The sequence below is a fragment of the Sciurus carolinensis genome, chromosome 7 (assembly GCF_902686445.1).
Source record: "Sciurus carolinensis chromosome 7, mSciCar1.2, whole genome shotgun sequence".
In the NCBI taxonomy this organism is placed as follows: Eukaryota; Metazoa; Chordata; class Mammalia; order Rodentia; family Sciuridae; genus Sciurus; species Sciurus carolinensis.
In genome coordinates, this window is record NC_062219.1 from 8,519,563 (window position 1) to 8,547,000 (window position 27,438).

The window sequence follows — 27,438 nt, forward strand, 5'->3', positions numbered from 1 at the left end:
TGCAGAGCTTGGGAGCCCAGGATCCAGTTGGGAAATGCACAGTTCAGGTTTTGGGCACTGGGAGAAGAAAGTCAGAAAATAAATATAATTTAAGTAAGAAAAAAGGGACATCTATTAAGTGGACAAACATATATGAAATAGTTTGTGCTAGTTTTCAAAGTAGAACTTTGTTTAAACCATCTTTAAACCTCTAGAAAACTCAAGTCCAAGGCTATGTAAACTTTTCTTAAAGGACCAGACAGTAAATATTTTAGGCCTTGCAAATTATGTATGGCCCCTGACCCACATCATTGGCTTTCCTTTGCTGATTTGTTTGCTACGCTTTAAATATGTAGAAACCATTCTGAGTTCATAGGTCACGTGCAAAGAGGACGGAGACCCTGAACTGCAGGGTTAGATATTCCCAGTTATATTTGAAGTTTTTCAGGGATGGATCTCTCATCATTTTCCAATGGTTGGACTCTTCTGAAGTTCTTTGTCGAACTGAGCCATGTTTTCTTTTCCTGTAATTCCCAACCGTATCTGCTTCCAACCCATAGAGTTGACCATCTCTCTCTTTCCTCACAGGCTGTGAGGAGGGGAACTTGTGTCCCTTCAGGTAAACCTTCCCATCAAAGTCATCCTAACTGGTTATAAATTTGATTTCTGACTCCTGAATACCCCCTTCTTCTCATCCTGTTGCCAATGGTCTCCCTAAAATGTGAGGTTCTAAAATCCGATTCAACCACCGTGGACTCATTTGATCTATTTTGTAGCTTAACTTGAAGAATGTTGGTAATAGTACTACCCGTGATGGTTACTTTTAGTTGTTAATATGACTGGACTAAGGATTACCTGGAGAGCTGGTGAAGCATGACTTGTGGGCTTGTATGCAGGGGTGTTTCCAGAGGACCCTGGCATGTGAGTCTGACCTGAGTGGAGAAGATCTGCCCTCAGTGTGGGCAGGTACCCTCCAGTCCACTGGGGCCCTGGAGGTTCCATCCCTAATGCTACTTGGCACACACACACACAGAAAGGCAAATTGGTTTTCATTCTCCGGGGTGCAATCTTCTCTGCCAAGACCCCAGAATTCCATTCCTATGATGGTCAGACCCTTCTAACATTCTTTGTCAAATTCAGTCGTATTTTCTTTTTCTGCAGTTTCTACCCATCTCTGCTTCCGACCTCTAGAATTGGCCAGCTCTGTCCTTCACAGGCTGTGAGGTGGTGGCCTTTGGACTCCAGGACATCCACCAGCAGCACTCTGGGTTACCAGGACTTCAGCCTCACCCTGAGAGATCACACCAGTGGCTTCCTTGGCTCTGAGGCCTTTGCACTTGAACTGAGCAATGTTTCCTGCGTCCCAGGGTCTCCAGCTTTCAGACATCCTGTCATGGAATTTCCCAGACTCCATAAATGTGTGAACCAGTTCTCCTGGAAATAACCTTATTTACATACACACACGTACATACACACACATATGTACACACATGTATTGTGTGTGTGTACACTTCCATTTGTTCGTCCCTCTGGAGACAAAATACACTACCTATGCTCAGATTGTGTTTGTGTGCTAGCAGTTCTATCATTGGAGGGTTGTGATAATTGCCAGCTAAAACTGCAAATGCTTATTTTTAACAAATATTCAGATTTCTGTAATTAAATACAACTCAAATATTTCAGGCAGTGTTTAAAACTCATTGTGAGAGTGAGTGTCTGTGAAGTCTTTATATTTCTTTAATGTCAGCATAAGATCCTTTGAGGGGCAGGACCACTCCTTTGGCATATGGAAGTGTGAACGGCCCGGGAGAAGTTGCCTCAATCTCGGGTGAAGTCCTGATACTCGCCTCTTCCAAAGCCTCTTCCCCAAACCAACACAGTCTTGGGAACAGCCCAGGGTTTCCCTCTCGGGCACGCTAATGAATTACCAACCCCAGGACAGATTTTCAGGTGTGCGATCTGTGGCGCTCCCCCCAGTACCGGCCTCATTCTGGCATCTTTCCCTGCTCTCAGTAGCAGCCTAGTGGATGCTGGGAACAAAGAGCAATCCAGGGACAGTGAGGACAGAGAAGGGGGGCAAGTCGTTTGCTTATTAGAAAATTTCAATCACATTTAAAGATCTTATCTTTGGCTTGGCATCACGAAGCGTGTTTGTTGAACGCTGTCTCCTTTCACGTGCAGAGACCCCAAAGTTACTTAAAGAGTCTCACCTATTTGCAAAATAAAATGTGGGTAAACATGATCGGTTTCCCTATGGAATTCTAGGACCTTCCCAGGCTGTGAGATGCTTGCGTTTTCTTTGCTGTCATTTGCGGTTGTAAAGGGTCAGTAGAATCAGAAAAAACACAGACATCACGGCCCCATCACAAAGACCCTGCAAAATCCTTGTTTCTTTAAAAGTTTTGCCTTCGAAATCACCAGACGGGGAATTCAAAATCACCTCCGCGCAGGGCTGACACCAACAATAATCAACCCCAGGCACCGGGAGCTGCTCTCGGCCCATCAGTGGCTTCCACTGGCTGTGGCCTCAGTCCCACGGGACAGAGGGTCTGCTGATGGCTATCTCCACCACTGCTTCTCTGGTGACTGACACCTGATGCACGAAGACGAACCTGTCCCTGAGGGACGGGGTGGGCCACGTGAGTGGGAAGGACAGAATGTTCTAAAAAGAATGAGAATAAAGTGTCTAAAAAACCCTCTCGTGCCATGGCCAAGAGAGGCAAGAGGCTTCTATTTCCAGGAGTAGGTACTGAGATAGGAAGGAAAGGGAAACATCAGTTGTAAAAACAAGACTTTAAATCATCTCTGGGGACCTAAACTCTTAATTTGTCTGAAACATGCCAGGTGCATCTCAACACAGACGCCTTCCCCCCGGGTGTGGGAGGCACTTGGTTGGCAGAGATGAAGGGCACTGCTCGTTCACAGAGGCATCTCTGCCTCCCCCTCGTCCCCGGAGCCCAGCAGCATCCACAGGAAGAATGCCTCTCTCTCTCCTGGTGTCACACTATGCAGAGTACCTGCCCCCGCTCACTTCCGGATGTTAATAAACAGCACCTTTGTCCAAAAAGTCCCACACACACTTATCTAGTGAACACGTACAAATTTGGCCATTTTAATCAATATTCTTGCAGACGAGTGTGGATATGTATATGCATATATACATATATATATATATCAAAATTGAGAATTTACAAATAAGATTTGATGCATTTAGCCTAGAGGTGGGTAAGTCCATAGAAAAAACTCTTAAGTAGAATATATTTCCTTTAGCTGTATTTTTAGTAATTCAGTTCTAGTGCATACAAAAAGACCTGAAGCTTAAATTCAGCTGATTTTGGAGGAGTTGAGAATGAGAAAAATAGAAAATGTCCTAAGAAGCAAGCGCAGCATGCTCACGCTGTTCCCGGGAGACCTGGAAGGTTGGAATTTTGTGCCTAGGGCCTGGGGCTTGCCCTGAATCAGCTGCTGGTTTCAGAGTGTCTGAGATCCGCTCTTACACACAAACGCCTGTGCCAAAGTGAAGTGTCAGCAACACTGAATCCTGTTCACCAGCCAGGTCGAGGAGTGCGACTGGGTTTCAGACTGAAGATGACCACAACGTCCAGTGTCCATCACGTGACGTTCCTGACCCCAAGTGGGCGGATGGACTTGGCTCACGGTCTTTCTCCACCCTTATGCTCACAGCCCATGGTATGAATTAGTCAATGGACTGAGCAGGTGAACGTGCCGTGCAACAGTCCTGTGGTCACCACTTTCCTGGGATGGACACCCCGCACTCGTACCAGCCCACGTAGTAGTAGGGGGTTCCAAAACCAATTTGGCCAAAGCTGACAGGCTCCTGGCGATACTGGCGATAGTAACCTGGAAAAGCAACAGGAAAGAACGGGGAAGAAAATGTGTCAAAACCCACTGAAGCAACGGGGAACACTCTCATCCTCACACTCTCCTTCCCAACAGAAGTTCTCTGAAAGGTTCAGATGACAAGTGTTCCCTCTGAAGCCACATTTGTGTGGGGTCATGAGAGTCTGAGGTTTGTCCCAAGCACGATCTGTGAGGTTACCTGGTTCCTACAAGTGTGGGACGCAGATAGGAGAGAGTGATGGTTAGTGTCCTCTCCCTTCCTCTCCACAAAAGAAGGTAATTTTAGACAACAGTGCGCACCCAGGACAGGGCAGACCCGGGGCTGGGCAAACAACGTGAGCCAGACTCCCTCCCACCTTCCCTGGGCTTAAGGCTTCCAACTTGCCAGAACCTCAAAACACCAAGGTTTAATTCTTAGAATCCGGGCAGACGTTCAGATATCCCAGGAAATCTCAGAGGAAAGAGTCCTGTCGCCTTTCCAACCACGTCTCTCTGCCAGGGGAAGGGATGCTCCAGCCTCATCAAGTTTTGGAAAACTCAGCAAATGCTCTCATTCTTGACCTTGCCAAGTAAATGACTACCTGCCACTCTGCCACTGAGGACACTGATTAATCAGTACCTGTGCCCAGGGCCAATGTCATGACCATGGTCACAATAACACAGTGAAATACTGTAACCCTGGGGCACCATAAGAGCCTGAAATACTGTGCATAATACTTTGTACATTTACTGTATAGTCAAATGGATTAGGCTACATATTCAATCCAATGTTACTGTAGATATTTCGGTAAAAGTACTTTTTAGATGAGCCAAACATTTAATTCAGCAGACTGAAAACAGATTACCTCTGTAATGTGGGTGGGCCTCATCCAATCAGTTGAAGGTCTTAATAAAAATGACTGATTACCCCCATCTGGAAAGTGGGAGGAATTCTGCCTCCAGCCAGCCTTCAGACTTGAATCGCACACCAGTTCCTCCCTGGGCCTACAGCCTGCCTTACTCTGCAAACATTGAACTTGACAGTTTCCACAACTACATGGACCAATTCCTTAAAATAAATCTCTACCGATGAACACTACTGGTCATTTTCTCTAAGCAAGAGAACCCTGATACACTCATCTTACTCTTCTGTTGATTTTACTGTTTCACCTCTTACTTTGAACATGGTAATTCATATACCCATTCATGCATTTTTTTTTTCAAAATAAGGAACTTGGTAGCTCAGCATTCCTCATGCCCTGAAGCCACTGGACGCGAAGAGTTGAGGGCATGAGGGGAGAGGTGCCGGGCTTCACTGGGTTGTCCGTTGTCTGTTTGCTTGGAGGGCTGAGGGAATGAGTCACATCCGACCAGTTGCTAACCTTGCAGATTGCACGCATCCTCACCCCACGATGTCAGGTGTGCTGGCCTGGAAACCCGTCCTGGTGGGTTTTCAAGGCTACCTTTGTCTCCTCTGTACTTTCCCCGGGGCCAGCCTCCTCTGGAAGGCCCCCCACTCCGCATGTCCAGCCAGTCGTTAAGACTCTGCCGCGTGTGAACCCTGCTGCCTACCTGAAGCAGCCCTCCTCTGGATTCAGTGACTGTGCCTGACAGCCACGTGGCACAACCTGTGCTTATCTGTTCGGCATGGCGCTCGCCGAGCCGCCTTCTCACAGGTTCGTTCTTCGCCGTTACAGAGCAGGTCCTGACAGCAGGCACGCGGCCTCATGCATCCCTGAGTACTCCCGGCTCCTGAGGCTCCCCCACGCCCAGTGCGGGGTAGGAGTATTTTGACTCCTTGGTTCCTTAGTATCATTCTATGACCCCAAGTCTCCCACCATCCATCCCCAGATGGCAACCAAAGGTGGGGCTGCAGTGAGTCTCCTCCTCTGTTAGCCTGCTTTTCCCCTCCGGGGAGAAGGCGTTGGTTCCTGTTACCTTGAATGGTAGGGAGGGCTTCTACGTAGGACTGAGGCCCTGTTCTTCCATCAAGGTGCGAATCCACAAATTGGCAGTGGTCTTCACCTCTTCCCCAGCTGTCTCCGATGCTGTAGAATGTATCTGCATAGAGGAACGTAACAGGTCAGGCACTAGTCAAAGAATGCCACAGCAGGCCAAGGAGCTGGGACAAGCTTTAGGACGACTTGAACTGAATGCATTATTGAAATTGTGTGTTCTGTACTTGTCGTGTCTGAAAATGGGGATCATGGCACCCACCTCAGGAAGTTCGTAAAGATTCAACAAGATCACATGCTGAATACTTAACAACGTCCAGCAGGAGAAACTATGAGCAATCTAGAGTTTAACATATAAATGATAGACATGCTATGCCTTAGTTTTTTGTTTGTTTGTTTGTTTGTTTGTTTTTAAGAATGAAGAAAACTGCTGCAGAGAATAGCTTATGGAGTAACTATGAAAGGCAGGCAAGTGTCTGTGATTAGGAGAACCTGCGTTCCCACGTGCTGGGCGAGGCTGCCCAGGGCTGCGTGGGGCGCTGTCCGTGGTGCTGAAGCACGCAGCACAGTAGGGCCAGGACGTCTCCCTGCCCGGGGCTACTCCAACCTCTCCTAGCAAACCGGAAGCGGGGGAGGACAAAGGCGGAAGAGAAAGCAGAGAGCAGAGAGAGTGTGCAGCTTTGGGAAGAGATGGACACTTGAGATGGATACTTGGAAATTGCCAAAGCAGGAAATGGGGGGCAAGACTTTGTTCTGACCCTGTCTTTAAATTATCCTTGCTAGTAAGAAAAAGTGAAATTAAAAAACTGGCCAGTGACAAAATATACACCAGCTGAAGTAAAGTCTAATATAAATATTTAAAGTGTGTGTGTGTGTGTGTGTGTATAAAAGTGTGAGTTTTTTAAAAAACAGGCTGATGTAGGCAGGTGAGCCAAAGCCAGCTGGGAAGTAATTGCATTTTGAAGTGCTGATAGTTCAAGGTCTTCACATCAATCTTTGTTTTGATCCATACTACAATATAAAAATGTAATTTTTATTCTGACCCAGAATGAATAGCACTGTTGAATTAATCCCACGTCTACATTTTTTCTCTGTAAAGTGGTGGTGGTGGCAGGGGCTAGTTTATACTCATGTATTATTATCAAATTAGTAGCAAAAAGTTGGCTTTAAAATTTCTAGCTGAGTTTTGGGCTTCCTTCCTCAAGTGTAGTAGATTTTTAAAAAGTTTTTCTAACAACCCTAGAGTAGAGCCTCCAGCCCTGGTTGTATTGGAGCCAGAGTGGGTCACAAGGTCCAGCTTCCTGCACATGCCCAGGCACCTGCTGGGTCCAGTTAGTACCTGAGAAGCTCACCTGCCAGAGCCAGCCATCCTCAAAGACCTACCTTTCAGGTTGTCGCTGAGATAGATCTTATACCGCAGCGAATTGCAAAGAACGACTCCCACAAACTTTCTGTACCAAGTACGCTTCACGTATTGCCGGCCATGGCAGTCCGTGTAGCCGGGGTCGTGTTTGAAAGCAAATGGGATCCAGATGGGCTCACCGCCTGGACAACACAAGGCACACCCCCTCAGTTATGGGGGCTCACAGTGTTTACTCTTGCACAAAGTGTTGGGAAACTGGACTTAAGCACCGGGTGGTCCCTCCTCCGAGCAAGGTTTCCCCACCTCCCAAATAAGCACCCTTTTGTCTTCCTTCTTCTTTTTAAGTACTAAAGTACAACTGGGGGGCTCTTTTACCTGATCATATTTATTTAAGGTATTTTTGTTTCAATAAGGAATTCTCAAAATTAATGATAGCCTTATGCCTCAAAGAAATTAGGCCGTAAGGGCAGATTTGATCCTTTGGGGCTCACCAGCCTTCCCCAAGTCCCTCAGCATTGACTCCTTTCTGATATCATAGGCCTGTCTTGAACTTCAATAACAGGGCTTTCTTAGTTTGTTTGAAAAACAAACAAAAACTTCATGGTACGTTGTATCTTTTTGGCAATCTACAACATTCACAGAGCCAGTTTAAATAGAGTATCTTCTTACAGATACTGGCTACCCCATCCTGGTTTCTCATAGATATTGACTGTTATGGCATATTTAAAACATTTCCAAGTCAATGCTTTCCATAGACCTGGATGGAGGATAAGTGGAAGTCATCAGAAAATTATGAAAATGCAAAAATGGTGCAGCATTTCTATTTGTGAGGGATGAAGGCATCTCATGTTCCCTATCCAACTTGATAACCACAATGTCAAGCTCCTCAGAAAGGAAAACTTACCTGGTGGCCTCACCACAAGTAGAGGATTATCTGTAGAATGAAAAAGAAACAATTGACTTCCTATCATGTTTCACAACTGTGCAAATGTTGGAATGCTTACTGTAATTGAAAGAGGTAACTAAACTGGAAAAAAAATTAGCTTTACTGATCATATGCCAAAGTTTTCCTTTAGTTTTTATTTTCTAAGCATTCCCTTTTGAGAAATATTCTTTTCTAGTTAACTGTCCTTTTATTTACATAAAAGTTGTAGGTCCCTAAAAATAATGTTTTGAGATTGGGATGTTACAAAATAATTCAATACTCTTAAACTATATTTGTAAACAGATATTTTTTTTTAAAAAAAAGACACATACACCTACTATCTAGTCCATCCATTCCACTCATGAGCATTTATCCAAGAGACATTAGAATACATGTCCATACAAACATTTGTATATAAATATTTATGCTATCTTTGTAACAGCCAAAAAAATGGAAATAACCCCAATGCTCATCAACAGTCAATTGGACTGAACAAATGAATCATGGCACAGCTGTACAATGAGATACTGATCAGTAGTAGGAGAGAATGAACTACTTGTACACCCAGTGATACAGATGAATCTCAAAATGACTAATGGTAAAAGAAAGAAGCCAAAGGAGCACATCCTGTGTGTGAGAGGGTGGGAAGCGAGGCCCCAGCCCACCAGCAGGAGGCAACTGTTGGGGGTGATGGACATGCTCACCATCCTCCCGGTTGTGAGGACTTCATGGGTATAAATACAACTCAGAACTTATTAAGGAGCACCCCTTATTGTGTGCAGCTTACTGTATGCCATTATACCTCAGTAATACTCTTTTTACCAAGAGTCTATGCCTTAGCCCAAATAATTCCATTTAAGAGAATGTGAAATTTGCCTTTTAAGGAATTCTGCTTTGGGCAAATTTCATTTTTATAAAATGCCATGAGCTGTATAAATATGGACCATTTGTTTAATTTTTTTAAAAAAATTATCATGTAGTAAGTTGCTCTTTTAGCATATACAGCCTGTGGATTATAACACATGTATACATTCATGGAACCCGCCTCCACTGTCAGCACACAGCCCAAGTCTCCCTTGTGCTATGCATTGTACAAACTATTCATTCTGCCATCATCTGTTATACACTGAATAGATTGACATGCCCTGGCTTAAAAGGAAAGGGCTTGTTTTGCTCTCCTGTTCTTGAGTTCCTCAATTTCAACAGTCTGGTAGCAAAGTATCAAGCACTCTGGGATGAGGTGGAGGAAACTATATGGAACATCAACAGCAAACAGCTGACCTCATGGCATACTATGTTCAGCAAATGTCACACTTCACTTACTTGGTAAGTTTCCCCTTGTAACCTAACCACTTTCAGCAGGGTAGCACAAAACTGAGAGACCCAAATAAACCGATTGAATAAACTGAAGACCGCCAGAGCAAATAACTCAAATGTTCAAGCTAACATCTTAGGGTCTCCCAGGAGCTCACTGAAATGAGTTTCCTAGGTCTCCCTGCAGAGATTAGGGCTCGAGGTTAGGGTGGGGCCTTCATCTTCTTCACCTGTCCTTTGAGGCCACAAAGGATAGTCCAGAGCTTTACTGGGTAGAAAGGGCAGAAAAGAGCTAGACTTTCAGAAGTTTGTTTTGCATTCCTGGAAATTTCAAGCCCAGTATGTAACTTTCTTTTAGATACATTTCAATACCTGAGCTTCTGGATAGCTTTTTGGCTTTGAATTGTTTCTGTGACCGGCCTGATTGCTTTCATTCTGATAGTTCCCAAAGGCTAACTTTCATTTTAGGAGATGCAGCGTGGACATGTATACATTCCCTACGTGATCAACTTAACCACCGGAAAAGTTTTTTTCTTGCTTTTACTTAATTACTGATGAGAAACACATTTCCTATATGAAATAAGTGAAAATACTTTTGAGGTCATTTGCCTACATTTCCAATATAAAGCATATTCTCATAAAAGATCTTTATTTCAACAGAGTTTGATCCAGTAGATTTTAAACATTACACTTAAGATCATTCAATGACAAATTTTCTGAAATCAGGTAAAGTATAGGAAATAATCTAAACAAATGGCAGGTAGAAAATGTGGGTCAGAGCTGGTTCAGCCTGGTTGGTCTGAACTCTAGCTTGGCTTCCCACACGGGAAAAGTCACTAACCCAAGAATGGTCACAGTGGGCCCTGCATGTGTGGCCTCAGACTATGAGCCACAGGAGCATTTATTGAAAGGTCTGAGAACCTTGCTCACCAGCATCCTGAAGTGCAAGGACACACTCTGAGTGATATTGTTATAAGACAGAAAAATACCTTAATTATACCTTAATTAACTCTTAATATTAAGAACAGACATCTTAGATCTTAGAGGGGACGCTGGATCTTAGGGTCTTGAATAACTGGAGAAGCAACTGCCCCTCAGACCAACTAGCATGGATACTCTTCAGCTATTCTCTCTCTCTCTCTCTCTCTCTCTCTCTCTCTCTCTCTCTCTCTCTCTCTCACACACACACACACACATGCACACATTAAATTCTGAAACTAAATTTTGTACATATGGATTCAAACTTATCTTCCCCACCTGTTTGAAAACTAGATTTTTTTTTTCCCCTTTCACTGGAAATTGACTTTTGTGCTTCCTCCCACCGTCCAGGGAGCCAGTCAACACTACTTTGAGTTTCATTCCAAATTTTAAAGTAGAAGAAAAAAAATAATGTTTACTTTACAAAGAGAAATCCAGTATGAACTCATCTAATGGACTGTATTGTCATCATTGTTTGAGATTTTTTTTTATTTTATTTTCAAGAGAAATGAAACAAGAATGTGAAGTTGCCCATACCTGATTCTGTAACAAAAGAAACCGAAGGGCTGATGGGTCCATAGCCATGAGGATTTTTGGCTTGAACTTTAAAGTAATACCTGAAATTGGAAGAAAACATCTTTTGAAAGAGAAATTGGCTTCTAGGCCATGAGGCAAATTCTAAGCTATTGAGCTCCTCCTCTCTGGCAGGCTTGAAGTCCCAGCTTTACAAATGTCCACATCAATTGTGATCTTTGTCTCGTTTCCCTGAGCTTTCTCACGTTCAGGAGCTTTTTGAGATCCTGCAGTTGGTGTAAACACAAGGCTAATTAGAACAGAATGGGGCAAAAGGTTCGTTCAGAGCGTGCGCACTTGCTGGAGCCGCAGGCCTCTGCTCTGGGTGGGCTCCCAGTTCCTCCCTGACGAGACCCGCTCTCGTTCCAGCTTAAGGCTCAGGTCCCAGTCTGAGCCCAGATGGCTTGAGAGGGAGAAGTTGGAGCAACCAAACATACAGAGTGGAATTCCAATACTAGCCCCATTTCATCACTGGAGTGAGTGTAGAAAAGCGGGTGTTGGATCCAACAATGAGGCAACTGGCGATTGGCAGAGAGGGTGGACTGGGCCAGAGGGTGGCCTCTTTGGCAGAACTAACAAGACAAGGATGCCTGCGGCACGAGAGAAGAGCTGTGGTCGGCTCTGGAGCCAGGAATGGATGGCACTAGAGTCACCCGGTTGTGAGTTTCTGCACCTCAAGGACAGAGAAGAAGTCCAGGAAAGGGGTGGGGAAAGGACCAGAGAGAGGCTTCGCTGCAGGGTTAAGCTCCATTTGGAATATGCACTAATTGTCATCTAGTTTATCTAGAGGAGACTGGGGCTCCAAGCATCTGACTTGGCCCTCTTAGAGGCTTAACAGATGGGTGGTTGGAGAAGTCCTGGGGACCAGCCCCAGGGTCGTGACCCACTGTCCTTGATGTCTGCGACTTCCTCACTTCTGGAATTCCAGGTATCGTTCCAGCTCTCCTAACTCGCTGTCACTTAGAGGTGAAAAGAGGGATGAAACATCCCTTTGAGGGGTGGCTATTTGCACCTTAGAGAGTCTTTTCCTCTGACTTGACCAGCAAGAAGGTCACACTGAAGTGTTCTGAAATTCTTTATCTGATTGTCAGGCACATAAAGTACATGTACTAATTAAAATGCACCCAAGTTTTGAAAGGTAAATCGTTTACAGTCAGGGCCCGGCATTGTGCCCATCATGCCCGCCGGCTACCCTGGCAGCAAGCCTGCTGTGCGGTGGGACAGCAGAGGCTTAGGGCGGTTCCTGACCTCATAGTACACAGTGCATATTTTCCTGTGGGTTTGACTAAACAGCAGAGAAAAGCCATTTGGTAAAATTAGTCTCCTTAAGTCATTCACAACTCATTTAGGCATATTCATTTCTGAATTTCAATTCTCTAAAAAAGATATGCACAATTAAGAACATATGCTTTTCCAAATCTCCATTCGCCCACAGTGTGTCTCCCAGCATGCACGCTCCTCTCCAGCAGTCACGGAGAGATTTAAGGCAGAACCCTGCAGGCAGCTCAAGCAGCAGGCTTGGCATACATCAATGAGCAGGGGCAAATTTCACAGATTCTTTTTTCTTTAAAGAAAGGAATTAAAACACAGGGAAAGAGATGTTCACCAGCTCTGAGGAGCATTTCTGCTGAATAACTCTGAAAGCCCTTTCTGGATCCTTCCTCATACCCTGTCCCAAGCTCCTTCTTGCAACTGGAGGAACAGACAACGGGCTAGGGGACTATCACTTGTAGACATCAATTTCACTTTACCACAGAAACTCAAGAGTCTCCAAGTCCCCCTTCCCTGTCGACACAAGATTCTAGTCCCCCAAAAAGCCTTCTTGTGCCAAGTCCAAAGACCTACTTCTATATGAACTTCACCTACTGTGTCGAAGTAAATTGAGTGAACATGTTGAGCTGGAAAACAACAAGAAATTAGGGGAAAAAGTCAAGTTCCCATTTTTGAAAACCACATTAAACTTTTTCTACCAACTAAAATATTTATTTATTTCATACTCCAAATAATAGTCTCTGCCTCATCCAAAAAACAAAAGCAGCTGAAGCCTCGCCTTCTTATATAAGCTTTCGGCACCTCTCTTTTGAATAGCCCCACTGGTGACGGATCTTTGTACTGTAAGAAGGGATTTAAAACACGCAGCCTCCAAAGAGTAATCAGGGCTAAGTGTAGTGAATAGGGTAGGCTGTGGTCACTTCAAGTCAAAAACGAGACCTAGTTGATAAACAACAAAAGCTGATGGTGAGGCTCTGGCTTCTATTATTATCATTGCATTTTAATTATAGAGACTAATGGGCTTCATTGTGGCATATTTGTACATGCAAATAATATGCTTTGATAATGTTCACCCCATCGTCCTCCTTGTCCCTCCCCTCCCTTTGCTGCTCTCTCCCTTCTCTAAGAGCCAGTCAGAATGGCCAACTTCAAGAAGACAAAGCACAATAAATGCTGGTGAAGATTCTGGGGAAAGGGACACTTATATACCTTTGGTGGGGATGTAAAGCAATGCAGCCACTGTGGAAATCAGTAGGAAGGTTCCCCAAGAAACTAAGGACAGACCTACAGCACGTGGTCCAGCTGTACCATGCCTGGGTAAAGAGCCAAAGGAATTAAAGGAAGCATACTCGAGACACCTGCACAGCCATGTTTACCTTGGCATAATTCACAGTAGACATGTTGTGGAATCAGCCTCAGTGCCCATCCACAGAGGAATGGGCAAAGAACATGTGGTATATGTGTGCCATGGAGCATTGGTGAGCCATGAAGAGTGAAATCATGCCATTTGCAGGAAAATGGATGGAACTGGAGATCATGTTAAGCAAAGTAAGCCAGACACAGAAAGACAGAGATCAAACGTTTTCCCTCTGTCATGGTCTGAATCTGGGAGGTCCCCCAAAGACTCGTGTATTGAACATTTGGTCCCCAGTGCAGCAAGTTCAGAGTGGGGTTTCTGGTAAGTCGCTGGATCACAAGGGCTCTGACATCATCAATAGAGTAATCCACTCAAGGATGGGTGGATGATTTGATGACCTATTGGGAGATGGTGGAAACCACAGGAGGTCAGGCCCAGTGGAAGAAGCAGGTCATGGGTGCCCCTGGAAGGGTGTGTCTTGTCCTCTACCCTTCCTTCTCCCTCTGCTTCCCGCTGTCCTGACTGAGCTGCTTCTTCCAAACACCCTTCAGCTATAACACTCTGCCTTGCCTCTGCCCAAAGCAATGGAACCCTTGCCCATGGACTGTAGCCTCTGAAACTGTGAGCCAAGATAAGTCTTTTCTCCTTTAAGCTGTTTTTCTCAGACATTTAGGTCAACAACGAACACCTGCCTAACAGACCCTCATATGTGGAATCTGGCTCCTCTTTTGAGTGGAGTAACTTCTTGTCTCTCCCATGGTGACTCGGAGGTGGGTTTTCCCTGAGGACAGGGATGACGTCCCCTCAGTAGGATGATGCACACCCGGACCACAGATGACTTCCTGGAGCCACGGCTTGGGGAATGCGGGACACAGGAGTGTGCTCACGCCGCATCACCTGTCCTGGCTGCAGAGAGTAGCTGCTGTTCAGAAGGCTCTGGGAAGTCGAGGAGAAGCCCGCCTGCTGCCTCAGCTGGCACCCTCTACCCAAGAGCAAACAGCCGCATCCTGGGGTGGAGGCAGAGAGGCGGGGCTGAGTCTGTCCTCAGGTGTAGTTGGGGAGCCCTGCACTGTCTGCAGCCTCCTCTCGCCCCTGCCCCGCCTTCTTCTGAGCCTCCTCTTCTCCCTAGACCACTCCTTGCCTTGGGGCTTCCTCCTGCCTGAGACATTTCCCTCGCCCCACTCACTCTTGCTCCAGTTTAACTGCTTCCTATTGTCTAGACCTACCTTCTGCAGGGAAGCTTACTGACTGCCTTCTCAACTCGCCTGACTGCATTCTGAGACAAATGCTTGTTGTTTAAAAAACTCCGTCTCCCCGGCCAGACTGGAAGCTCCATGAGACACATGAGCATCCTACCCCTGACCCAAGCTCCTGCCCTCCTAAGGTGGTGGTCTGGCCCAAAGCAAACTCACAGGAAGAGCTCGTTGAATGAATTCTGGGACAAATGCTTGTTGAAAGTACAAATAAGCCACCATGCCACATAACCGCCTTCTGACATTATTAAAAAAGTGACTTCGATATGGCAGTAAAGTTGTGGGAACAGTGCTGGACTTGAGGAGCGGGGTCAGGAGATGGGGGTTCAGGTCCGCGGCAAGCGGCCCTGCAGCAGGACCTCTGGAAGGCCTCTTTCAGCTTTCTCATTGGTGGCCATGCTGCCAAAGCACTGTCGCTCTGCACGCCATGAAAAGACATTCACCCCATTGTCTCTAGTTCTGTTGTTTTTGTTTTCTCTAGTTAATCAATTTCTCGTTACTATCAGGGAAAGTTAAAGAAAATGATTTTTCAGTTTTCTGTTTTACTACTTTTCACTCGTTAAACCCTGAAATGCATAATGGTTTATGAAAGCTCAGCTCAACTGAACCCAAAAGGCACATTAAAATGTCCTGAGGAAAGTTCGCTGCTAGTTCAGTCTCTTGGTGCCCGTGGCTACTGTCCAGCTTCTAGCCTCTGCAGCACAAGTCTGTGTAATGAGAGTCCTTTGTTCCAGCTTCTCTGTCTGTGCAGACACGAGGGAGGCCAGGCCCACCCTCATGCCACTGTAAATTCTTCGTTAAGCAAGCCCACTGGCCTCATACTTCAGTGCTGTGCTCTAGACATTTGTACCGGCTGTGGAAGCTCATCCTTAACTATTCAGGAATTCTGAAGGTTCCCTCAGGTGTAGTTGGGGAGCCCTACACTGTCTGCAGTCTCCTCTCACCCGGCCCCTGCCTTGAAGTTGGCCATGGCGTAAGAGCATTTACACCACAGAAATTGGAAGATGCATAAACCAGGGAAATGTTTCCCCAGATAGCCAGTTTACCAGCGCATCACCACTTGACCAGCGCGTACTTGCTGCTTCACCCATGTGCACCCACCAGAGAAGCTTTCTGTTGATCATTACCACTAAAACCAGGTGGTATAAACGGGGAATGAACAGTCATCCAATCTCCTTGTACCGCTGGTCATCCACTCTGCCCGTTTCTCTCAGTGCTGTAAACTGACTTTCAGAATGGTGCTCTGACACTCTCCAGCCCTCACCCAGTTTAGTGAAGAGGTGCTTGTATTTTACTCACATAAGTGCTTCTTCCTAGAATGGTCTGGATTTCTACATCTTAGAGTTTGAGCACCAGTTAACCATAGCATTTAGCAATTGCTCCACTGATGTCAGATGAGGGTTGTGCGCCTACGGCCGCCATGTTGAATAAAACTGAATTCCCTTTCAACACACGGAACAAACTTTCCCTAATGGCTGATGGTGTTTAGGAAAATAGGAAACAAAATACAAACACAATAATCTAACAATTACAATGCATGCAGTAACTTCTCCTGAGAAAAGACACAGCACACTGGTAAGCATTCATTGACGTTCAGTGAGAACTAAACAGAGAATTCAATAAAATCATAAAAACATCATGATTAACCTTTTCCTTTTCTACTTTCAACCACGGGATATCTGTGACCCTGTGCGCCAACCTCCTTTTTGCTTCTGTGTGGCTGACACGTCATACCTGGTGTTTGGCTTCAGGTTCTCAATGGGCAAATGAGTCACAGATGAAGCCTGAGTGGACCACTTGTTCCTGATGAAGTCTTCATAGGATGCACTGTAGACCAAGTACCCTGGGAACAGGGAAGAGCCCAGTGAGCACGGGGGAACTCAGTCACACTAGAGGTGCGTCAGGGAGGAGCGATGCAGCTCTGTGGGGAACTTCAAGAAGGACAGCAAGCCACGTTGACGTCAGCATGGGACACAGCAGGACACCTTCTGGTGAACCTAGCCGAGGACAGCAAAACAAAGGCCTTCTTGTGCCTTGCCGGCTCCCTACTCCCTGCCTTCTCTGAGGGCCTGACCCTCCTCTAAACGCATCTGGTCTTGACTGCACAGAGAAGAAAGAAGCAGGACGAAAAGCAGTGAGTTCAACCATATGGTCACACCTGTCATCCCAGCTGCTCAGGAGGCTGAGGCAGGAGGATCACAAGAGTATGGCCAGCCTCAGTCATGCTGCAAAACCCTGTCCAAAATAAAATTTAAAGAAAGTGGGGGGCACCAGGGGTGTAACTCAGTGGTAGAGCACTTGCCTACCCTGTGGGAGGCCCCAGGTTCAGTCCCACAACCACAAAAAAAGTACCTCACACAGGCATTTAAAAATGTCCTGGTGGAGAAGAAAACAGCTGTGCTTCGCATGAAATGAGGAACGCAGGCGGTGAGTGCTGGACATGAGTGTGTGGCTGAGAGACCTGGACCCGCCGTGCGTCAGCCCACTTGGGAAGCCTCGCCTCTGGTTTCCGGGATTGGACTGTGCCTGCCCAAGACCCGGACATCTGACCACAGAAGTCAGGTAGCTCTTTTCTCTGCCATCCACCCTGGTAATGACAGCCTCAGCACGTGGGCCCTCCGCCCTGGCACCGTCCAGCCTTCCAGGGGACAAAGGGACGTGGTACCAAAGCTCAGTGCGTCCTTGCTGAGGGGTTAGTGTGAAGGAAGAACAGCCCTTCAAGCCCTTTCTACACATCAGCCACGCTACACAGTCTCCATGAAGCTTTGTTTTGATTGGTTCTCATGATCTTTGTGTTTCTCACTCCATTTTGACACCTGAGGAAACTGAGTCCTAGAAATAGGTTACACGCCTTGCAGGCACCCCGCACGTTTGTTCATTCAACAAATGCTGTGCGACTGCTTTTATTCAGCCATTACACTAAGATCTGGAAATACATGGTTTCCAAGAACACGAAAAGCTGCAGGCTGCACAGACAGACAATTTCACAGCCGTGGTTAGTGCTGTGAAGGAGCCGTCCGTGGCACTTCAAGAGGGCAAGGAGAGCTGACCTACCACAGAGGACGTGAATTGGGTCACAAAAGTCAACACGGAGCAAAGACCGAATGCATCTAAGAGGTAAACCTTATTTCATTCAGCAACCTGTGGTCACTGGTTAGCATCACACAGTTAACCAACAGCTAAGCTGGGACCAGAAGCCCCAGGACTCTGAGGCTCTTCCCACACTGTTCCCTGGAGGAGTCTTTTTATTGTTGTCCTTGTTATTATTGTTCTTCAACAAATATGTTTAATTTTTTTTAACTACCCCATTGTTTAAATTAGTATTCCCCAAAGGTCCCCGTGTAGAAGCCTGGGTCCCCAGGTGGTGGTGGCGGGAGGGGGTGGAACTTTGTGAGGTGGATCCTAGGGTTGAGGGGAGGCTCTCAGGTCACTGGGGTGTCCCTCAAAGGGGCCCGCCCCTCCCCTTTCTCTCTCTCTGGTCATGGGTGAGCAGCGTGTCCTGTGCAGCACTCCTTGACGCTGCCATTCAGTGCCCCAGCAGAGGCCCAGGGCAGTCATCCACCTAATCTTGAACTGGACACACCAAAACCATGAACCAAGACTTTTCTCTTTGTAAGTTAATTACCTCAGGTATTTTGTGATAGTGCTGAAGGTCGACTAACAACCATTTGTTTCTCTCTCCAGTGTACACCCTCTTCCTCTGACGACAGTGAAGTCAAGCCACATGTGCTTGGAGGGGTCTTTGCCCAGGGGTGGATCCAGAGTCATGTGTGTGCCTTAGAAACTGGGCTTGATAGGGGTCAGCAGAGCTCATTCTCCTTCATCTTTGGCTTCTATCAGAAACACATGCTTCCCCTGTGGGTCTTCATATCTGTGTTTTGAGATTTCAGGGTTTTGCTAATATATTTGCTGAGCACAGTAAACCTCCTGATTTCTCTGTTGTTCTAGACTAAACCAGTTGCAGAAGTTTGATGAGCATGTCCTGAAAAACTGAGGTCATCGCCATGGAATCACTCCTAATAGAGCAGCTCCTGCGGAGGGACCTGGGGAAGCCATCGGTAGTGGCAAGTTTACTCTTGGGGACTTCCTGTTGTTTAGATGCCACCTCATTACACAGTGACTCTGTTACTTATGAAAGAAAGAGTGGCAAGTGAAAACTGGCACTATACTCTAACCCCACGTCCCCACCAGAGTCCAGAAGCCCTGCAGCAGGTCCCAGTAATGGGATGCTCTCTGTACTTTGGGGCCATATCTACACATCTGATTGGCTTCTGCAGGTAGAAGAGGCGGGGCTTGGCTCACTTACTGATGCTGGGCTCCCGTTCTCTGTGAGCCTCTTGAGTTGCTGCTGTCCCCCATACTTCAGGGATGCCAAGCACCAAACTTCTCCGTGAGCTCAGCCTGACAGGAGCTGTTGCAAGTCTACACTGGGCCTGCCCGGATCCCCACAGCATCTCCACTCTGTCACTTATGCTGACGTCATGAACAATCAGAACTGGGGCCCCCAGGCATCGTTTTGGGGTAGGTGTAGGTTATGTGAGGGATGTGAGGACACTGAAGACTCTGGGGAGCTTTAGAGAGGGTGGAATGCATGATGGTGACTTCTGCCAAAGGCAACAGGAGGTTGGGCACAGCGGCCAGGTCCCTATGGGACAAGTCAGGAATCCAGTCTGCATCAAGTCCCAGAGAATTTGCTGCAAATTCCCTGAGGCCTCTTTCTTCACCACAAGAGCCCTTGAGGCACCTTTGATGTGGCCAGTGTCTCATCCTGCAGCCGATGACTCTCAGAAACAAGTGGTTCAGAGCACACTGGTGTTTACGTTAAGTGATGGTCGTTTCGCAAGGGATCAAAAGCTAAATTACTTAAAATAAGATTTTCATGAACCTTTTCTGTATGTTTACTTGCTTGCTTTTCAAAATTGTCATTCATAAAGCCATATTCAATTAATAAAAGAATTGAATATGGCTGTTTGATTATAAGTTTCTTCCTTCCATTGATCTATCTGCTTTCTGCTAGGAAAAGGTTACACTTCACAGAAAACGGGCTCAGCACACGCTGGGTGAGCAGCACTTTGAGTTACACCAAAGACTCAAACTCCTTAACCTCGCACCCTCCCCTCACCCCTCAACCCTTCAGCTACACCTGGCAGAATATCCAGGAGCATGATCTCCTGTGTCCCTTACTCTGGCTTTTGGGCTCTTGTGCAAACCCCATAAGACAAATTGCTCTTTGGGTATTCTTGGACATTTTTTCTCATTTTAAAGATAACACTGATGAAATACAGAAAAAGCACTAGAAATTAGAATTTCATGAAAGACACTAGCCTAATAGTGACAGATGTCAAACTTCAACTTCTGGCACCAGACCAAGACGCAGACACAGCAGCATACCTGTGCCTTCCTCTTCTGGGCTCACAGGCCTAGAAGGAGTCATTTGCAAAGGAGGAGAATATTTAAAGAAAATAACAATTCTATATTTGTAAGAACTAATTTCAAAAGATGTATCCTCAAGCGTATTCTTGGCAGAACTCATGAACATCTCAAAGGCCTTCAGAACCTACCCACAGAAGGAACTGGGAATCAACCCAACTGATTTGGAAGCAGCCAGAAGGCATGGAAAGAGGGTAAGAGGCATAGCTGCAATTTAGTAGAAGTGTCTTCATCATCCGTGTGGAAGATGTGGTCTCACAAGTGGCTTGCTGGCCATTTGCAAGATTACAGAGTGTTAGAGACATAATGCTTTGTATGTGAGGAAACCAAGGCCCAAGGAGATAAAGCAGTTAGCTCAAGGTCAGGTATACCAATCTAGAACTAAGATTCAGAACTTCTGACTTCCACCCAGTGCCCTGTGCATCACTCCATGAGATTTCCTTCATGGCCTCCATTTCTTTGAAAGAAAATGCCTGTATTCTCCATCCAAACCAGCTATCTGTGCATCTGTCCACTCCTCTGTGCACCCCTTCCTGTCTATATGTCCCACCTATAAATCAGTGGACCCCCAAGCATCTGCCTAGGACACACCTGTTACCACATCTCCTGGCGTGGCTTTGTCCCAGTCCACAATGACAAAAGAGTGGCAGCCTTCCATGGCGACCACAGTGATGTTGCGGGGTGCATGCTGAGGAGGTAGGTCATTCTTCCTCAAGTCATTTGGAATGATCTCATCCAGGCTCTCCACTTGGAAATGATCCAGAGCGTCAGTCAGCGAGCACGGGGCCGACGGATCTTTATTCAGGTACGTCACGTAAGGAGCTGGAAAAGAGCAGAGACACGCAGTGGGGCTGCTGAAGGCTTTTTCTGGAGGCAGAAACCGTGTCAGCTCCGTGGTGTCAGACCCGACTCAGTCTCTCCCTGCCAGACGGAGGCTTCCAGGCCCTCGGTCCTGAAGCCAAACGCAAAAGCACATCCCTCACTCTCTTTAGTGAATCCATATGTTTACAGTTGTAGGTCTGGGGGGTGCAAAAGGTTCTGTGGCCCCATCCGCATCCATGATGATGACCTCAAAATGATTTTGAAAGATCCCCACACTATAATCCAATGTAATACAAGCCTGGGGCATTCTGCCATTTTTATGCCCAAACACTTGGGAAAGCGTGAGTCAGGCCCCCCCCTACAGTTAACCAGCATTCTCTCATCACAGTTCATTCCCTCCACTATCTTGGGGCCAGAAAACAGCACATAACCACTGGTCAAGACCACAGCCTGGAGTCTCTGCTCCTTTAGAGCTTTAAAAACCACCAGGCCAGGCCCAAACGGCTCCCCACAATGCCACAACAGAGATGCCCACGTATGGACACGCTGAGCTCTTCCTGTGCTGAGACCATGGGCCCGGGAACAGGGAAGGCCTGCCGGTGCAGCAGGGCCCACCAGTGCAGACAGTAGCCCACAAGTAAGGGCCAAACGGGAGACCCAGCCTCCAGTCACAGGTCCTTCCTATCATACCCAAACTCTTCAGGAAGTTAGAAACATCAAGGAATTCAAGTTGGGGCTTTACACACGCAGGGCTCTCAAGTGTTCTCCAGGAACAAAGTCTAGGACTTTCTAAAGAGCCCACTGCATCTTAGTGCTAGGTTCTCGTTTTCAGGGCCTGTTAGGACTGAATGCAGTTTCTAGTTCCTCCATTTTCCAGCAACTAGTATAAAATTAGGCCTTCCAGGCTTGTCTGTGGATCTCATCAGGAAGTTGCAGGGAGTAGGCTACTAAGCCTTAGAGAGTCACAGACGTAAGAAAACAGCCGGACAATAGTAAGCCTTTCAGTCTCTAGAAGAGCTCTGTGGGAGAGCTGATACCAGCCCTGAACGCACTTCTCCTTTTGCCATGCAACTGTGGGCAAGTGGGCACTCGGTGAACTCGGTTGGCACTGGCCTCGGCCTCAGGACTACCACCTCAGATGGCTGTCCTCGCTCTTCCAGGACACGTGGCTTAGACACCCAGCCACTACATCTTGGCTGGCAAGACGTGTTCTCTGCTCAGGGCAGAGCATTTGTTTTGGAAACAGGAAAGTGTGATATTAATTTAAGCTGTTGCTTGTCTCCACTTAGTAACATATTAATCCAAGTGTCTCATCAGCGAAGTTCATTAAGGGCATGGGAAAAGAAGACTTGGAGGAGAATCAGACTGTTTAGCAACATAGGATTTCCTCCTGAAATTGTTTTGATTACTGAGAAAAAAACAGAAAAAATGAATTTCTAGATCCCAAATCCTCAGGGCTAGTGAAAATTATAGGAAGTAACTGAAGAAAAACAGCTTTGGTTCTGTGATATTATCTAGCCAGAGGCTGCATTCAGTGAGCTGCTGCCTTTTAGGAAGAATTTAACAAACGAACAAGGTGCAGACAAGGCCTAGTGGGAAATCTTGTCTTGGGAACACTGGTTACCATAAATGTGATGCTCCCTGGTCCTGGTGACTTGTAAGTGCTGCTCCCTCTTGGTCTACACAGGGAGGTCCCCTAAACCCTCCTTTGTTGGACTCCCAACTGTTCCCCCACAACTTCTCCTCTTCCGACTTTTGCAGAAAGAAAATTCACATGCATGTAACCTTGGTCGTGTAAACAGGACCCACTCCCTAAAAGACCCCAGTGGAAACTTCACTTTGGGAAAACTTCTCAAAACGCACTGACTTGGCAAGGCCTTGAGATTAGTCCCACTCCTCCCCAAAGGGCAAGAGTTAAAACCGTGCTTCTCTGCTTAAGGAAGTTATCCATACCAACAAACCGTTTCTGTCCGGACAGATCAAATTCTTCCACAGGAAAGGAGCTGATGGGGCCTTCCTCTGGGATGACCTTTGGTGTGGCAGCAGTGGTCGAAGGCAGGGTGGTGGTCGGCGGCCTCGTGGTCTCAATCTCATACTCTGAAAGGATTTGAAGGCTTTGTAATTGGGCACTGCCAGAAAGGGGCGCTGTTCCCAGCCAACAGCAGACTCTGTCCGTGCACATGCTCACATGCACAATCTAAAACAGTCGCTATGCCTAGACACGATTTGTTTCCATTAAAAAACTCTCTCTCCCCACTTCGATTCCCTCAGGAAAGCATCTTCAAATAAAAAAGAGAAGAAGAAATATAAATAAGTACACAGGTCATGGAATTGAGGTTTTAGAATCAGAGCTGGAGAGGCCCCTGGATCACCCAGCTTGACGTGCTCCTGCGCTGGCCCACGGCTGTCACCTGCCTCCATCTTTTCTCCTGTCAGAGTCATAAAATATAGTATCAGAAGATAAACATGAAATTTTTAAAAATATGGCTTCTGTAGATGGGCTTTTTTTCTAGGGAGGAGGGTGAGACTAATACCATTCAGACCACTCATCTTTTAATATTTAAAAGAAGGAGAAAATAAAACCCTTCTCCCACATTCAGTCAGTAAGAATGCTGAGAACTTTCAAAGGTGCTAAGAAGTCTTCCTTACGGCCACTGGTTTTAAGTTATTTTTTGGTTCATTTGAAAATTGTAATGGGATTTAGTTGCTACATTAAACTTCATTATGAATAAATGAAGCATCAAAGGTGACATTAGTCACACACAGTGGTGGGTGAGGACCACGGGGGCAATGGGTGATGGCAAGAAGGTGAGACCCAGCGCCCCACATGGACTCCTCAACTGCAGAGGCAACTTCCTGAACACAGAAGACAAGTCCAGAAGCCCAAGATGGATCTCGGCGTTCGTTGTGATTTACTGAGATACTGTCCAGATGCTGTCCATGGCATCCGGCATTCTCACTCTTACCTTCACCTGCAAAGATTCTATAAGAAATCAACACTTACACAGCAAGATGTTCTTCATGTGATTGAAAAGGAGAGGGAAGGAAAGCATGAGAAAGAGAAAGGCCAAAAGAGAAGGCCGGACGCCGGTCAAAGCACGTGGTTTTACAAAAGGAGGTGGCGGGAAGCCCGGGCATAGCAGCTCCAGAATTTCTTAAGGGGAAAGAGAATTTGAGGGCAGAGAATAGAAAGCTCAGAGGACTTATTTGGTAGTGGCATCTGCATATCAAGCATGTCGCTTTTCTTTAGATCAAATACGCATTAGGAATCACTTTGGAAAGGGTGGGGGTTGCACCCACCTTCCCAGGGCTGGTCCTGGAGGAAACTGCCATCAAGATCATAACTTGGTCACTGAAATCAGATCACAGGGTGGGGAAAGAAAGCATCCTGCGCTTACCTTCATCGTATATGGCATAGGCCTCTTCTGTGGGCATTTCTACGTCGGCATCCAAGCCTGAGAATTCATCTAGTGAGGGAGAGAAGGACAGGTCAGCAGCTGCTCATGGGTCTTCTCACTGCTCACTCAGAATTGGGCCCCAGGTCATAGTAATTCATTCACTCCTAGCAGGTGCTGGAAACAAGCCACCAATACCAGGTCTTCTCAGCTTTTCCAGGAGGAAGACTATCAGAACACCCAACTAGAACCCGGCCTTCTCTCCCCTGGGCTCAGAAAAGGGCAATCCAAATGTCCACCTGATCAGGAGCGCACCCCTCGCTCTTCCTTCCCAGAGGTGCAGAGCTCTCTCTGCGTCCTCCCCACCACCTCAGTGCCCCTGCCATGGTTTCCAGGATGCTGAGGGGAGGCCCCAGCAACGTGCCCAAGACTGCACACAGGTGCTCTGAGACCAGCAGACTCAGACTGTGGGGAAGGTGACCTGTGAACCCTCTTTATCCACCTTTCTTTTCTCCACCCCTGGAATCTTGCCTTTGGAATATTCTAGAAGCAGGGTTCTCCTGGTCTCTAATTTGGCACCAATCAGGTTCCCTGTGCTCTCTGCTCTTCTAACCTCCCAGCCTGTCACCAACTTAGCAGATCAATTTGCATTAATTAGACTCCTTAACATGAACTTTGCAAATGATATGCCAATGACTGCAGATTTCTGTTTAGACAACTTGGGTTGCACTAACTGCAGAAATGACTACAGAATTAGACTTCTGAGGCAATTTACAGAATTTTAGGTGAGATTTTTTAATGTCTTCCAGGAAGCCTAATTATGAGAACAATTACTAAAGTTCCTATAATGGTTAAACTGATGTCATGAGAATGAGGAACTCATGATCAAGAAAAGAAGTGATATAAGTAAAAACAAACACGAAACAACCTTTTTGTCTCCATTATCTGGCTAGTTCAAGCAGAAGTCTTTCTTTTTCAGCAGGTGGGATGGGAGCCGTTATATTTCTCTTAGGAGGTGTAGATGGCAGCTACGAAAAGGAGATCATCTCTCTGCGCTTGATGAAAACTTGAGGCAGAAGATTGTCTAACTTAAAAAGCTTAGAGGAATTCCTCCCCTCCTTTTGACCCAAAGCCCACAGCTCTTATATATGAAGCACTCTGAAGAGGGGTTTGGGGACAGCAGGAGGAGGGACCTATGGGGCTGGACACCTTCTACTCTCAGACACTTTGCTGTACCTACATTTGGGCTACTCTTCACAGCGCCTGATTGGGAGACTTCAGGCTTATCATACCCATTTCTCAGGCAAGGACATCAAGTCTCCAGAGTCACACAGCTAGCAAATGACAGAATTTGAGCTTCAAGCCCTTTACTGCAAAGAATACCTTCTGCTTCATGAAACTTCCTCAGCTTTTGAAACACGGAACTAACCATTCCGTTTATAAATCTTAAGGAGCTCTAATGAATCACCATCCCAAAGTGTGATAATGAAGGGGGAAATTAAGTAGAAAGAACATCAACTTCCTTCACCCAGAAAGTCTTAGGCACCAATTTGGAAATATTTTGTTGTTAGTAAATCATTCATCAGTATTCAGAAATATTCCCGTGTAATGAGTCTGCCTTCTCGAAGCCCAGCTGGAATAACATCCTTAACGTTATGGTACTAAAATGAACCCCAGCCGTGAGGACGGGGAGGTGCCAGGGCTGTCTGTCCAGCCCTTCCGAAGACTACAGCAAGCCTCCCAGCCACCAGGAGGCCCCGCAGCCCGGCACCTGCACACCCTTGAGGTGACCACCCAGTCAGGGACTCTTAGCAAGTCTCAAGCTGTAGATCATCCAACCTTAGGGGGCAGGATGGTCATTTCATGAAAAACTACAAACACAACTTTTCCTTAGCTCGTTCCATTGTCAATATGCTCAGGCAAATTACTTCTGGGAAAGTTTAAATCGGTTTTCATGTTCACACTCCCTCACTTTTGGGGTTATCTTGCCTTTGGTTCCTGGTCTACCATTTTCTTTCCCTTGTCAATTTAACTTTTAGGAATATAGATTTACTTTTCCAGATTATACGTTCAATTTCATTTCTTGTCTTTATATTTAGCCAGGCAAAAAAAATAAAGTTGTACAATTTTCACATCTCAGGGTGAATGAGAAAAGGGAAATACATATCATTTCCTTCTTGGATTCCCGGTGTTGAAGGTGGTTCCTTGAGATGAGGAAGTACTCAGTGCAGGCAGTAGGTCACAGAAAGGACACTTCTACCTGGAAACCGATAGCTTTTCTTGGGATGAGTGACAGTTAAGGCCTCTGGCATAAATGAACATCTTACTGAGTCAATTTTTTTTTAAAGACCAAATAAACTCAGACAAAGTTTTCTATATTAGCTTCATCTTGACTCCAAGTAAAAGTAACATCCAGAGGTAATGAAGTGCATTTTCAGTTTTCTTAGAGAAGTCGAGCATCTGGCTTGGCCCCACCTGGATGCTATTCTGAACCATTTGGAACTTTGTGAAACTGGGTGTTTAAAAGTCAACTCAGCATCCATGGCAAAAGCTTGAACTTCTTCATATAAAAGTAGCTGCCAGTCATCAAGCAAGGCGGTGTAGCTTACTCTCTTCAGTAGTTTATCCATGGCCATGAAAAAAAGGGAGCCAATATCACCAAAAATTAGGGCTTAAGCTCCAGAGATGTTATAAAAATATGAAAAAAAAATAAAGTGTTCCCAGTAGAATTTTAGAAAAGGTAAATTTTTCACATTGAAGGGTGGGTCCAGCTCAATAAATTTTGATTTCTCCCTCTCTCTCTCTCTCTCTCTCTCTCTCTCCCTCTCTCTCTCTGTATTTTCTTTTGGGAGAGTGAGCCATGGCAGAATGGAACTGCTTTACTTGACTGATGGTTTTCTGTGACATGCAGTGGGGTCGTGTGACAAATTCTTGAATATTCAGCTGGTTCACAACATTTCCAAATACATGAAATTTCATCAG

At 46.1% G+C, this 27,438-nt stretch overlaps 1 protein-coding gene across 1 annotated transcript in view; it reads right to left on the minus strand.

Moving 5' to 3' along the window:
- Nucleotides 1-3,041: 3,041 nt before the first annotated feature.
- Fndc1 (fibronectin type III domain containing 1) overlaps nt 3,042-27,438 on the minus strand; it is an 89,131-nt gene continuing 64,734 nt past the window's right edge. The window contains 9 exon segments of the mRNA XM_047559524.1: nt 3,042-3,840; nt 5,758-5,880; nt 7,158-7,319; nt 8,042-8,071; nt 10,892-10,971; nt 16,544-16,652; nt 20,831-21,061; nt 23,015-23,158; nt 24,460-24,528. Coding sequence (XP_047415480.1) covers nt 3,725-3,840; nt 5,758-5,880; nt 7,158-7,319; nt 8,042-8,071; nt 10,892-10,971; nt 16,544-16,652; nt 20,831-21,061; nt 23,015-23,158; nt 24,460-24,528 — 1,064 coding nt within the window. The 3' untranslated portion in view covers nt 3,042-3,724.